At 39.8% G+C, this 15,414-nt stretch overlaps 1 protein-coding gene across 3 annotated transcripts in view; it reads left to right on the plus strand.

Moving 5' to 3' along the window:
* L3MBTL4 (L3MBTL histone methyl-lysine binding protein 4) overlaps window positions 1–15,414 on the plus strand; it is a 446,682-nt gene that overhangs the window by 281,002 nt on the left and 150,266 nt on the right. For all 3 annotated transcript variants that reach the window (XM_045458489.1, XM_045458490.1, XM_045458491.1), the window contains exon 14: window positions 479–581. In XM_045458489.1, the coding sequence (XP_045314445.1) occupies window positions 479–581 (103 nt within the window). The remainder of the gene's footprint in view (window positions 1–478; window positions 582–15,414) is intronic.

The raw sequence follows: 15,414 nt of genomic DNA on the forward strand, positions 1-15,414 counted from the left end.
TTTGACAGCTACTTGAGTAAGCATGGGTGGGGCCCTGTTTGCTCTCTTTGGTGTGCCTCATTTATTAGCTGAGTTTCTGTCCATCATTTGGGGGAGCCCCTTGCTGTGGTTGAGTGGGAGTTTCAAGGGAACCACAAACCAGACCTCACCCTTTCACACTCTTATCTTAGCTCATGGTTATATTGCCTTTACCAGCGTTACCCTCTGAAAGAAATGAGCGAATGTTCCCATATTTTTAAAATATTTCAGTGCCTTTATGTTTTGCTCTGCCTCAGATATTAGTTGCATTAGTGTTATCTATTACAGCACTGATATTTTCTGCTAAATCATGTTATAAAACCTCACAGGTATCCAGTAAGTGTTTTAGTGATGGTTTGTGTTTAATTTGCAAAGTCTCAATGAATATCATTTACATATTTTAGTCTTTTTAGTTCTTTACTGAGGGTGTTTTCAAGGTATGTTCTTTTACTTCCTGAAGGAGCAAATGATGTGAAAATCCTTCCAGGTCAAGCTGTTTGTCCTACTCCAGGGTGCCGAGGAATAGGCCATATCCGTGGTCCACGGTATTCAGGACATCACAGGTAAAATTTTTTCTTGTTTAAATTATTTCAAGGATGAACTGGAACATTATGCAGATTAGCAGCTGTAGGTAGCATCATAAATGACTCTCTTAGAGCCAGATGCCCTCCCATTATACTCCCTTCTCTGTGTTCCTAAAGTCCCTCCTTGACATTTCCTGCTGCCTGCCCACCTCTGCCCTTCCTGGAGACTTGTTGGACCCCTGAGGCCTTGCCCAGAGCCACATCACTTCCCCCAGCCTCTGCTGACACTTTTCTAAGCCAGTGCCCATTCCATCAGATATGCTCACCATTCTGTGTCCCACCCCAGGCCTGAATTTGCTCCACACAAGTGCTGAGTCCTGCTGTCTTCTAGAGCACTTCCAGAACCTCTTGCCCTTTCCCACTTTTGTTTTTATCCTTCCCCTCTTTCTTTTTCTCTATGTCTTAATCCTTTGGAGATGAGATGATTCTGTGATAGAATATAAAATAATGAGTGTGAAGTTATACTGTAGCATATACCCATGTTTTTAATATTTCATAATAGTATACGGAGAATATGCGTGTAAAGAAAAGTAAGTAAAGATAAATCCATAGAAGTCCGTACTGCTTTTTCTGTTTCCATCAGTTGGTAAAATAATGCATAGATGAATTATTCATATTGGTGATCTAGTTACAGAATATGTCAACTAAAAAAAAGTTTGCTCAAATACACAAGTAAATAAAACAAATATCATAGATACGTATAAAGAGAAAGGAATACGTTATATAATGCGTGAAGCAAAAAAAAAAAAAAAAATACTTGTTTGAATAAAAGAGATCCAAATGGAAGTCCTGGCTTTATCAGGTGGTTGCAATCCTGGAAACAAGTGCTGAAAACAGTTCTAAATTAAACAAAGCAAATATTTCTATAATAAATAATGGTAAATACTCCCAAATAGTCTAAATGAACATATTATGTGTGTAAGTACAATATTAACACTTAAAAGTGTATCACATAGTATCCGTAAAAAAGAAATAAAGACACGCAAACATCTTGGGTATGTGGACAAAGGTGTAGGACTTGCGGACCAGGAGAGCAGAGTTGAACCTGCTGGAGACCTTGTGGTATTGTGTTGGGGAAGGAAGAAAAGAGAGTAAAGGACATACGGGAGGGAAGGGGGGCAGTTGCATCATTGGGAGAGGGCTCTCTAGTGTGTGAGGACCCTGTTAGGGCAGAGAGAGGCACTTTTCAGACATCCCCAGGGGTATATGGCTATGAAGAATCTTCCTCAGGCTTTTCTTGTGTGCTTGCTGTTTGTTTGTTTGTTTAAATCTAGAGCTGCAAACTCCAATATGGTTAGTCACTAGTCATATGTGTCTGTTTAAATTAAAATTAACTAAAATAAGACAAAATTAAAACTTTAGTTCCTCAGTCACACATAGCCACATGTGCCCTTACTGGATGGCACAGGAAGTTCCGTGGAATGGGCCTGAGAGAGCTTACCATGTTCTGCTTTCTCATAGTAGATTTTTGAGTGGAAGGTATTTCCTGATGAAATAACTGGTCACTTAGTGCTTCCTTCAAAACTTGAGTCATTATCCTGAAAGTCAGCGAGACCATAGGATTGCAGTTGGTCTGTCCCTTGGTTCTTTCTGGAGTGTACCCTCCTGAGTCACTGGGGCTGAAATAACAAATACCACCCTGGACAGCTCCTTAAGATTGCTGTGTACCTCAGCCAAGGTCTCTTCTTCTACTTCATCACAGCTGACTTGCTTCCCACGCTGTTCCCATGTGTGCCTCTCTTGCCTCTCCCTGCTTGGATGGATCCTGAAAACACTGTGAACAGTCACAGTGGATGTGCTCCACTTTGTTCCAGCAACTTCCCAGAAGTTTTCTCATTCAGAATGACACAAAGAGGTCCAACTGTTGCTGTTGTTTTTAGTGTCTAATTATGAATAATATTGACAATGTACGACATGATTTCCTCCATCCACCAAGTAGCTTTTAAAGCTTGGCCTCAGAACTTTTGAAGAAACTAAAAGAATATGGAAGTAGAGTTTAAAGAAAGGCATTCTATGAACCTTAGGAGAAAAATGAAATACTGCACATATGTGGTCGAAGAATGGGACATTTTTTAGGGAACTAGAAGGCACAAGGCATTCTTTCTTGAGAGCGTACGATTCACAGGGCTGTTCAGGGAAACACCTACATGATTGGGTCTTGGCTCTTCTCCTACGATAGACCTTGTTGTGATAGTGCCAGGACTCCTGTAAGTGAAAGTCTTCAAAAGCTTAGTGATTCCATTATCTCATAAAAGGAAAATAACAAACAATGAGTACCTGTGATGAGTTTCTCTCTAGAATGGAAAAGACAAAAATTAGACAACTGGATGATTCTTGAACTTGCATTTAGAACTTACAAGGCATTTACACTATCAACTAAATAAATCCTGACTTACTTATGAAAAGAGCAGATAGAAAGATCATTTTCAGTGACAGGTCTTGTCTTTATCAAGTTTAGTTTTGAGATGCTAGAGTCACTCATTGACTGACTACATCCATTTTCAGTTAATACATTGATTTATTTTTAAAACACCAACTCTTATTTTCAAATATCTATAGGTCATCTCATTCTAAATATCATTGACTAAGTTGGTAAATGTACTGACATAACTATAAGTATAACTTAATTTGCTTCAATTCTCTTGAACTAGTTGGGCAAGAGCTGTTTTGATAAATCATATTCTCTGGGGTTTATCTTCCTGTATTTCAATTATTGTAGTCTTAATTTTACATAGTTCTACAAGATGAAGAATATCCCTCTTCAGTATGTATCTTTGCTGGTATTTGTTGAGAATATTACATACGCACACACACCTAACTTCACCTGCTGGGAATTTGCCATAACATACCCCAAAGTTGTCATTGTACATTTTGCTTCTTATATGTCAATGAGATGGTAAGCAGGAGATGAGAATTTTAAAATGCTGCGTTCTCCCAGGACTCTAAATGTGCTGTTATACTCATCTCTAGCTTGAGTTTCCTGAAGCATGTAAGTTAGGCTTACATGCTCTAAAATGAAATCATTTTTCCTCTTGTCATAAACATACATACCTTTACCAAGTAGTCACCATTCTACAAAATGCTTTCTACAGTCTCTAGTCCAGAAGAGTTTTAGGCAAATATTTTTACATTTAAAAAAAGAAGAAAATCATACAACCAGAAACCCCTCCAGCTTCACTAAGGCCTGTATGCAACAGCTCAATTGACTTCTGCTTCCAAAGCCTTGGGGAATGCTTGCAAGTGGAGAGCCGTGTTACGGAAGACAGCGATTTCAGCTGCTCTTCTCGAAGATACTCCCAGGCAGCAAAGTGCTTGCAAGGAGTGAATCTTGTTTTTACCATTTTATGTCAGAAGTTCTGATTCTGATATTGAAGTTCCAGTGTTTTGAAAGGAAGTAAACAATGTTCTTAAAAGAAGTTGTCAGCGTCTTGTTTCGTGCAACTGACAAGGAGAGCCGTGACATCAGGACATCACTGAAGACACTGAAAACAATACAGCACTTTAAGAGATCAGGTGGGCCTCTTGGTGTCCTTTGTAGATGGATTTCAGACAGGTTTACTTTAGTTTTCATTAAAATAGTCAAGGGGTTAACAGTAATATTCAAAGCTGTTTGGAGTTCATGTAAAATCTGCATAAACCATTCTTTGAGAGAAATTGCATCAATTCTTATCAGTGTGAAAATGAGACTGGGCACACAATTATCACACAATTTACATGTGATTTGAATGAATTTGCATAGTGAATAAAATGAAGTAGGTGTGTTTGTTACCATAGAAATATTTAAAGATTACAATATTGGGACTACAAGATGTAAACTTACTTTAAGCCAGGGTCCAGGATTCGACAGGCAGTTGTTTTCTTCCAAATGAGTAGAATGTAGACTTGGGAAGACCTGGTCTACCTCTGGGTCGTAAAATGTACAAAAATAGTTTATTTAGGAGCTAATAATTACATTCTTTATACAAGGAGCCGGGTATTGTTACAATGTAAGGACCTCTGGCCCTGATGTTCCTGTGTGGGTCCAGGACATACACTGCTCATCTCACACCGTAAAGAACATACTAGAAAAGGGGCATCTGCTGCTCAGAAGTGAGGGTGTCTGGTAAAATCTAAGACGTTTTTGGTGATTTTCATGGAAACTTATGGTACAACGCCTCTATTCAAGATTTATCTAGAATCGTTTTGCCAGTAGTGTGTGTGTGTGTGTGTGTGTGTGTGCGCGTGCGCACATGTGTGCCAGGAATGTATTAATGTGTGGTATGTGTGTGAATGTGTGTTTATATGGTATGTGCATATGTATGTGTGGTGTGTGTGTGTTGGGGGGGGTGGGTGCAGTGGGTATGTGTGTGTGGTATAGTGTGTGGTGTGGGGTGTGTGTGGTATCTGGGTGTGTGTGTGTGTTTGTGGGAAGTGTGCTAGGGTATATGTGTATGTGTGGTGTGTGTGTGTGTGTGTATATATATATATATATATATATATATATATATATGGTGTATATGTGTGTGTATGTGTATGCGGGGGTGTGCTAAGGGTGTGCATGTATGTGTGGTATGTTGTGTGCATATGTGTGTGGTGTATTATGTGTATGGTGTGTATGTGGGGTGTGTATGTGGTGTGTATTTATGTTTAAGGCTTCAGGCAAGCCTGAGTTGGACTTCCAGACCTACCACTTAGTATGAACTTTAGAGCAAATGACAGTACTGTTCTCCACCTCAGTTTTCTAATCTGTAAATGGGGGGCTCTGCACAAAAAGAGGTTGAGTTCGCAATGAGGTTAAAGCAGGCAGAAGCCTTTATTCGCGGTCTGGTACAGAATCATACTATTGAAAGCAGAACTACAGGAAATACAAGGAGAAACAGTATGATAGGAGACTTGAACTCCTCCATTTCAGACTACGATAGATTACTTAGGCAAACAGTAATACAAATCTACAGAATCTGAATAACACGATTTTGAAAAGGAAGAAGATTGACTGAAAGATATATATCAAACTGAAAGCAGAATAAACTACTTAAAAGCACTTTTAAAAACTCAACTATTAGGCCACAAACAATAAATTCTGAAAAGCAAAACAGTTCAGACCCATTCTCTGATCAAATGCAGTAAAAGACGCTGTTGAGAAAACCTCCAGTCAACTCAGAAGACATGCAAAAAAAAAAAAAAAAAAAAAAAATCACAAGCAAATCATAGGATCAAAGGACAACCCAAACCTGAATCTCAGAAAATCTGGATTTAGCGCAATGAGAACACTAAGGATACAAACTTTTGGGATATCGCTGTACCTATGCTCAGAGGCAAATTATACCCGGCTGTTAGAAGGAGGAGGGACTGGAAAGTATCCCCCACACTGAGAAGGCACTTTGAGACCTAAAAATGAGGCAGCCCACTCCATCATTCCACTTACAGAGTTCTGTTCAGGGTACCTTACTGAGAGGGACCGGCCCTGCTTGTGTCCAGGCGCCTGGCGACAGCTGATCCCCGCCCCTATTCTCTACCAAGTCTGGACCTGACACCCCCGCTTTTATAGAGGAGGGGCGTGGTAGTGCTTTCTGTCTGCCAGGGACCTGGAGGAAAAGGATCTGAGAACCAGGGTCCCCTAAGAAAGGGCCCAGGGGCACGCTCCTGGGCTTCATGTACCATTGCTCTGACTGCGTAGGTACTGGCTTGTTTTAAATCTCTGATCACCCTTTTGGGGTGCCTGGGTGGCTCAGTCGGTTAAGCGCCCGACTGTTCATTTCGGCTTAGGTGCTGATCTCCTGATCTCACAATTTATGAGTGAGTCGTGCGACGGGCTCTGCGCTAGCAGCACGGAGCCTCGGGATTCTCTCTCTCTCTGTCTTTTTCTCTCAAAATAACTAAACATTAAAATGTTTGTTTCAAATCTTTGATCACTCTTTTAATTGGGGCTCGTGGAACTCCTGGATCTGGATCTCACAGACCTATCTCCTGCCGTTCTTAGAAGTAGGTCTTCCTCTTCAAGGGTAGCATTTCCCGTGCTGTCCTGTCTCGTGGGTGGGTTTTGAGCCGACGGTCCCTGGTTGCAGGGCAGTGCGGCCTCTGCACACAAACCCCTGCCTCTAGCCTCTGAGCCCTGGCAGCTTGCCGCGCATGCTCTGACTCTGCTAGGGCCCTCCGCCTCTGGCGCTCCTCTCAGCTGCAGCTGGGCCCCTCGGGTGGTCCACGCCTCGCGTCCCCACACTGGCCACCTTCCCTACCTTCTGTCCTGGCCCCTCTGAGTGACCTGCACAGCCACGTTCATGGGGCTCACCTGCCTCCTGGAATTCCCTTTGCTTCCTTGCTCTTTCTGTCACATACTTTCTTTCCTGGCTTTCAAGTCTTTTCCCCGGTTTATTTTCTCCTAGCTTTTTGGGGTAGGATTTGTGGGAGGTAGCTGGGTTATATATATTATATATTATATATTTATATATATGTTATATATATAATATATATAAAAACATATATATAAAATATCTGTTATCTCTCCTTTTTTTTTTTTTCAACGTTTATTTATTTTTGGGACAGAGAGAGACAGAGCATGAATGGGGGAGGGGCAGAGAGAGAGGGAGACACAGAATCGGAAACAGGCTCCAGGCTCTGAGCCATCAGCCCAGAGCCTGACGCGGGGCTCGAACTCACGGACCGCGAGATCGTGACCTGGCTGAAGTCAGACGCTTAACCGACTGCGCCACCCAGGCGCCCCTGATTAAAGTTTTTAAATGCACTATGACTTTTTTCCTGTTTCTCAGAGTGCATCCTTATTTTCTGATTCATTTTTAATTGCATCCTGTTCTTTTTTAAAAATATTTGTAAGTTTATTTTGAGGGAGAGAGAGACAGAGAGAGCGAACAAGCAGGGGAGGGGCAGAGAGAGAGGGAGAGAGAATTCCAAGCAGGCTTCACACTGTCAGTGCAGAACCGAACTTGGGACTTCATCTCACAAACTGTGAGATCATGACCTGAGCCTAAATCAAGAGTTGGATGCTTAACCCATTGAGGTACCCAGGTGCCCTGATTGCATCCTGTTCTTGTTTGATGGACTTTGTGTCCTTTCTTTACTCTCTGACAGTATATGAGACTATTGTTTTCTTGCTCCCTGCATCTTTTTTTTTTCAGGTATTTGTTTTTTGTTTTAGAGAGAATGTGCATGCATGAGCGAGTGTGAGCAGGAGGGGCAGAGGGGGAGTGGGGAGAATCTTAAGTAGGCTCCACACTCAGTGCAGAGCCCGACTGGGGCTCGATCCACGACCCTGGGATCATAACCTGAGGGAAATCAAGAGTTGGAGGCTTAACCGACTTGAGTCACCCAGATGCCCCGGCACTTGTGTTTTGACTTGGGTTTTGGATGGGGTTGGTTGGCCTCTTTCTGTTACGTGAACGACATTTCCCTAATCCCAGTAGTCCTGTGTGTTCACTCTTGAGAGCGAGGCACCAGAAAGTGGGTACACAGCTTTGTATGCATGCTTGGGGCCTGCCAGCTGGTGAGCTCCATCCACTGGTCAGGCAGGGACAGAGCCAAGGTCGAGGAGACCATCACCAGCAGTGAGCCTCCTCTTCTGAGTAAGTTCCTTCCAACAGACATGATGCTTCCAAACATCTCCTAGGTGCTTTTATGCCATCCTTTCCCTGTGGACTCTTGGCTCTTACCTGATCCATTTTCCAGCTTCAAAAAAATGTGTTGACTTACGTGCTATCATTTTTTCTCTTATGCTTTGTGTTTATGCATTTATACCTTCTCATTGTTTTATTTAGTAATGAGAGGAGGGACTTATCATCAAGGAGAAAGGATAAATTCAATTTTCCAATCTGCCATTTTTCTCTAATGTATTTTTAAAACTTGGTTTACTCCCCAAATAATAATTTAGCTAATAGTATATAACTTTATTTCTAACTCTTTGTTGTTCCACCTTATCATAATTGCACCTTCTTCTTGGTATACATAGAAAATAAAAGATTGTGTAAAACGACTTTTTATTTAGCTTGGCTCTGTAAATTTTATGAATTTATAACGGCTGATTGGAATACTATGTTTAAAAAATTCTCAAAGGCATGGTTTTAATTTCATATGCACAGTACTTCTTCTTTATTGTCATCTACAGTTAAAACTTTATCTTCCCAAGAGAGTGCCTTTGTGACATGTGTTCCCTTTATCTGACTCCTTTGTCACTTGGCCTGTCATTTTCTTTGACTTTATGTAACCACATGGTGAAATTGAACTGGGTAGAAGTTTAAAAATAAACTTGTAGATGTGTTTTTACTTTAATAAATAAAAAGAAAAAGAGTATCTGACTTTAGATAGTACTTTTAATTCTCAAAATGACATGATTAACTACCCAGTTTAGTAAAAGCATTGATAAAGTAATGAAAGATCAGCCGTGGGTCTTTAAATCACTTCTGTCCATTACTTGGAATTATTGAAGGTTAATGTATATGTCTGATTTTACTCATTGGGAAAAAATTATGTAAGAATTCTGATTTTTTTCCTTCCTTGAAGGAAGAGGATTGCATATGGAATGCTTAGATTTATAGCAACTGAGGCATTTATTTCCAAAGATACTATATTCTTTGACATACTCTGTGGATTTTATCAAGTATAAGGTTTCCAATTCCATGAGTTTCCAAGGTTGTAGTAACTGTATCTTTACTATGAGGAAAGTAGATGTGACTTTAGTTTATTTCTATGTGAGATCACTTTATGGCAATTAATGGGAGGACAAAATGATAATGTCTGGTAATTTTAAGTCACCTTAAAAACAAAATCAAAGTAAAAATAGACACAGAAAAAATCCATTCTCTTAGAGATAATACCACGTAAGTTATTTTTGAATCGATACCATTTCATTACAGAATTAATCCACAGTCAATAGTAAAATTTTGGATAATATACAGAAGCATTCAATAATAAATAAAAACTACTCATATTCCTACTACAAACTTATATGCCTTAAATGTGTTTCATTTTTCAGGCTTTTTCATATGTGTGTGTATGTATGTATATGTGTGCGTGTGTGTGTGTACACATACACATACACATTTTCCATGAGTAAAATCAGACAGGATATACAATTTTTTGCTACTTGTTTTTCAATAAAAGATCAAATAGTTTCTCCTTTTGTTAAAAATTTCTCAGATACATTAACCAGATATTATTTAGTGCAAAGTCTTTATGACTATTGCCTCTTTGTGTTATGGATTCTGTATTAGTTAGAAATGACTCTTTATCTGTATTTTTCCCTGACCCCTGCATTGTCTTATATTAATAGTGCCAAAGAGAATTTTTTTAATTTTGAGAAAATATTTGCCTGTTCTTTATTTTTAGCCTTTCATGTCATTTTATTTAGATACGCTTTTTGCAAAAAGCATATAACTGTCTTAAAAGTAAAATCCCATCTAAGAGTCTTTTCCTGTTGATAACAGAGTTTGACCTATTTGCGGTCATTGTTATAATTATTATATAAATTGTGTATATTCTAACTTGTTTTGTGCCCTAAGTTTTTGCCTTCTTTTTTTCTTTTTTAATGATGGTGGTGGGGAAGGGAAGGGACCTTCCTTCATTCTTCTTTTCCAGAGCATTTTGTTTGTTGATAATCCCTAGTTTAAAAGGAAGGCTTCTAGTTTCTCTAATGGTTATTCTTAAGTTTTCCAGTGTGCTTCTAAAACTACATTTATGTAACTATCAAAGTCATAGAGCATTAATCTGGCTTTTTTGTGAAACTTGAAACAATAAATGCTTTTCTTTTTTCCCTAATCCAACATACCCACTTATATTAATTGAACTTGTGATTCGTTACAATACTCTTTTTTCTTTTCGGTTTTTAAGCAATAAGGATCAATTCTTGGAAAGAGCAAAAATGGGCAAACAATTTTACAGTCATACTTAAAACAACCATGTACTCTTATTTCTGTATATTTTACTGGTTCTGGTGGTATCCTCAGCCCTTTTTATAGTGCAGTTTTTGCATTTTTAAAAGTTTTAAGTTGAATTCCAGTGTTAGTATACAGTGTAATATTAGTTTCAACTGTACAGTATAGTGATCCAACACTTCAATACATCACCCGGTGCTCCTCACAACAAGGGCACGCCTTAATCCCCATCACGTGTTTATTGATTTCACATTTTCTTTTCAATTTTTTTTTAACGTTCATTCATTATTGAGAGACGGAACGTTAATGGGGGAAGGGCAGAGAGAGAGGGAGACACAGAATCCGAAGCAGGCTCCAGGCTCTTGAGTTGTCAGCACAGAGCCTGACGTGGGGCTTGAACTCACGGACCGTGAGATCATGACCTGAGCCGAAGTCAGACGCCCAACCCACTGAGCCACCCAGGCGCCCCTGATTGAACATGTTTTGTTATTTGTTCTGGCACAGTTCTTTTCAAGGTTTATTTCCATTTGTCTGTGGCGCCTCTGTATCATATTTAAAATATTTGTGCATCGTACCCATGAAATCAGTCTGAGAGGAGACAGAGGTCTTAAGCCCAGAGCTTTTCCTTCAGAGCTCCATCAGCGTTTCTTCATATCACTTTCCGGTTCTTGTGCCACGTGGGCAGAGTCTAATGCTGGCCCCATTGATGGTGGCGGAGGTAGTCTGCACTCCTTTTGTCGAAGGTTTCCTGTAGAAAGTCTTTATATGTTTACATATATATGAAATTTAAAATCCCGCTGCATGTGTCTAGATATGGTTTCCTTCTTTTTGAGTTTACCTATATTACTATATGTTCTTTCACAGCTTTCAGAGCAGAGTCCTCTTTCATCTCCTATCGCATTTCTCCCAGTATTTTATAAGGTTTTGCTTGTTTGCCGTCTGTATTCTTCTCTCCAAAATTGATGTTAAATGACATTGGATCCTCTGCCTCTGCCCTTCGTGTCTCTCATTTTTTCTCTCATTGTTTTCAGTTCTTCATTCTTTCCCTCTGCATCCTGGGGCACAGCTGGTTTGATTTGATCTCTTGTGCCTACATGCGGGGGTTGTATGCACCTCCCTGCCAGCTTTCCCAGCCCCTCTTCATTCCTCTCCATCACCATGAGGCTCCTCTAACCAGCCATTAGGGAAGACATTTCAGATGCAAGATTCTTAGCTGATCCTGACACATAATCATCCCTTCACTGGAGAGTTTCATTTCTCCATTTATTTTTTCGAAATAAAAAGTTTCAAGTGCATGCTGCCCTTTATTAAAGGTAACTTAAGAAGATTCCTTGTAATTTCAAGTGGTTGGACAAAGGGTAAGTTCACATCATCTCTGGGCCTCAGTTTTTCCATCTGCAAAACGGTGATTGGACTGTGATTTCTCATTTCCTTGTTAGTTACATTACCTACCATATTGTTTACTCTAAGTGACATTTATCAAATTAATCATCTTAAGAGCTAAAGCATACTGTCTGGACAGAACTTATTCCAATTGCAAGGAGCTTACCCATATGTGAATTTCACTGTTAAATGTGAATATCTTGAGTTCAGGATCTATATTCCAAACGCAAGGCCCATAACTACAAAACTATTGCTAGCAGAAAGAACTGGGTTGGAATATCTGGTTTCCTAAAGACACCTCAAGAATCAAGATGAATATTCCTTCCATTATTTGCTGGGCACAGGGGAAAAGAATACGATTCCACAATCAGTTTTCTCTGACTTCCTGGAGTTACTCAAATTGTCAAAGAATTTGTTCTAGCTAATCTGAATACATAAGAAAGTCTGTAATCCAACTTAAAATGGATTTTTCCTCCAAGAAATAACATCCCTAAGATTAGGAAGTTTGTCACTCACTGTGGTTCCTTTCTTATAGATATGTCATTCACTATATTAATGTGTCATTCTTTTGGAGACTCTTAACTTTTAGATAAAACACCATTATTAAAAGGTAGCATAGCAGAACCTGTCTGCCTTTTGTGTATGAGGATAATGTTGATAGTACAACTATTTTGGGAAATTACTTGCAATGTAGACAATAAGATGGACTAAGGTTGATACAGAAGTTGAATGTTGATGTTTCTCCTTTGGAAAGAGCCTATTGTACAAGATAAGAATACCAATTAATAACATGTTATATTTACATATCATTTAACCACTTACAGAATGATTTCACATGCATTATCTTATTTAATACACAAGGCAGCCCTATGATGTAAATTTTGTTATCTCTATTTTATGAATGAAGAAAGTGAGTCTTGGACAAGTTGTGTCCTCTCCTCATGGCATAGCTGGTAAGTGGCTGATGTTCAGTTAAACGTCTCCTAACTACTGCCAGATGCATATGTGGAACTGGGGTGGTAGTTGAAGTTTTGTCTTTCATTTGTAGATTAGGAAGATTTAGGTCAGAAAGGGAAATGATAATACTAAACTACACCCAAACTTACTTCATCTGGATAATCATCTGTTAAGGAGACTGTTAAGAAAAGTTTTCTCATGAGGAAAAAGCAATATAAAATGATCTCCAGGATTCCTTCCAAACTATACATCTTTTATTCCTACCTCCAAAATACACATACACACACACGCCCACACACACAGGGCAGGGGGATCTTAAAGACAATTTCAGTTGTTACTCATAATTTGCTATAGAAAATAAAGAAGAGTATAAGCTACCTGAATGTTTGCCTCTTCTCTGGTATGTAGAGCTGTTAAAATACTCCTTGTAAAACCTGAACTATTAATAAAAAACTTACAAGTCAGAAATCTGAAATAAGGACTCAGGTTGTGAAAATATTAAGCTAGATATGATGATTTTAATTACTCCTTTGTCTCAATTATTCTCATCTTGATGATATAATAAGTACAGCATCATACTCTAATTTCTGTTATTATAATTCTCTGCCCACATATGTCAGATTTAATATTCATTTGCTTGTCTTTATGTGGAGCCAGATGGAAGAGGTGCATTGCCTGTTTATAAGACTAGCTGCTATTAGTGAATTTTCCAATTCCTTCAGTGACTAACAGTAGGTGCAGTTGAGGATGGTTTAGGACTGCATTAGAAATGCCAGAGCCATAATCCAAAGTAAATAATATGGTGCTATGTATCCCAAAAGATCGTGCTGATTACTAAAATAGACACAATGCCATTGACCTCAATTATAATAATGCATGCTGCAGAAGGCTCAAGTATGAATGACGAACAGATAATTCTGATATAATAAACAGAGCTTTGATCTTGGAAGCCATTTATACAATGTTGTAAACATCAGTTATGTGGTAAATACCAAAAATTGTTTTACAAGATATGGTAATTCTGTGGTTATATGCCCAACAGAAATGTGTGCCTAAGTTCACGAGAAAGGTATGTACGGGAATGTTTGTAGTGGCACCCACCATTCATAGAAGCCCAAACGTGAATTCACTCCTTTGCCCGCCAACAGTGAATGGATAAATTGTGGCACATTCACATAGTGGATGCTCTACAGCAGTGGAAACAAGCCGACTCATAAGTACACACAACAACATGGGTGAAGCTCACAAATGTAATGGTGACTGACATGTTTGAGCCAAACTCAAAACAGTAAATGCTGGGTGATTCCATTCACATAAGATACAAAAACAGACATCACTTATCTACTATATAAAAATTCAGGGCTCTGGTAAGAGGGGGAACGGAGGGGCTTCCGGGGCCAGGTTCTGGTTCATGAGCTGGTGCTTGCGACAGGAGTGTTCAGTTGGTGAAAACAATTTACAGTCTGCGCATTCTGAATGTAAGGTGTACTTCAATAAAAAGTTTGCAAAGCAAGATTACCTCATTGAAGTGGCTCTCCCAACAACATTACTTCACAGGTTTCTGTAAGCGGACCCGTGACAGTCTGACGTGTCAGTTACACCAAGCTGGAAGGAAGCTGCCCGGCCTTTCCTGCCACTCCAGAGACCTCTAATGTCAGGGCAGAGGGAGCAAACATCCAGGGTGAAGGCTGCTAATGACGTCACCCAGGCCCCTGGGCTGTCGGCCAATGCAGGAGGCCAGTGGCCAGCTTCTCTGGTGTCCCGTCACTGAGGCCTGGGTGTCACCCCGTCTGTCTAGTGAGATGGAACTGCCCCTGTGTCAGCTTCAGCCTTCATTTGAACTTCGTAGTCCACATTGCTCATCTTAGGTTTTAACCTGCTTTGCACGTCTCTATCATGGGTGAGAAATAAACAGATAGAACAGAGTACAATGTTGACACTTCACTGCATTGGGGATTAGGAGACCTTGCTCTTCAGCCTTGTGTTCTGGAATCTATTACCCAGCTGTTCGCCTGTGTTTTGCTTCCTTGATGCCAGACTTTGAGTGGGGTAGAAAGATGACTTTTCCCTCCATGAGACAACAGGTCTTGTAGGAAGAGATATCAGGATAATGAAAGCAGACTTAAATTCCTTCTAGTATAATGTATTTTTCATGGAAAACCATGGTTTTACCCTGGAATGAAGCCTTCCACACACATGAAATAGGCTGCGTCTTCCATCGAGGGGTAATTGGCCAGGTTTCTGTGCTATTTAAACTAGACTGTGAAGTAGATGACAAAATCTCAGAACAAAATAGCATGTACCACTACTTGGAGTATTTCCTGAACAAGGATCCGCATGCACACAAGCCTGACACCCTGCCTCTTCCTCACATCCCAGCCACCCACACGTTTATCTAAGAATTCTTTGCTGGTAATTCACAAACACCAAAAAAGTCTTTTAAAAAAAGGAACTAAGAACCGTGTTCCATTAAACTGCAAACTGATGTTCTACCCCGTGCACGAGGAAAACCTCTGAGTCTGTGCCCAGCATTTCCGGGCCAGCTGTGTGTGGGCAGCCACTTTCGTGTCCCCGCACTCACAGCAGATCTTGGCTCCTTTTGACAGTTGCTT

Source organism: Leopardus geoffroyi, chromosome D3 (assembly GCF_018350155.1).
Source record: "Leopardus geoffroyi isolate Oge1 chromosome D3, O.geoffroyi_Oge1_pat1.0, whole genome shotgun sequence".
Taxonomy (NCBI): Eukaryota; Metazoa; Chordata; class Mammalia; order Carnivora; family Felidae; genus Leopardus; species Leopardus geoffroyi.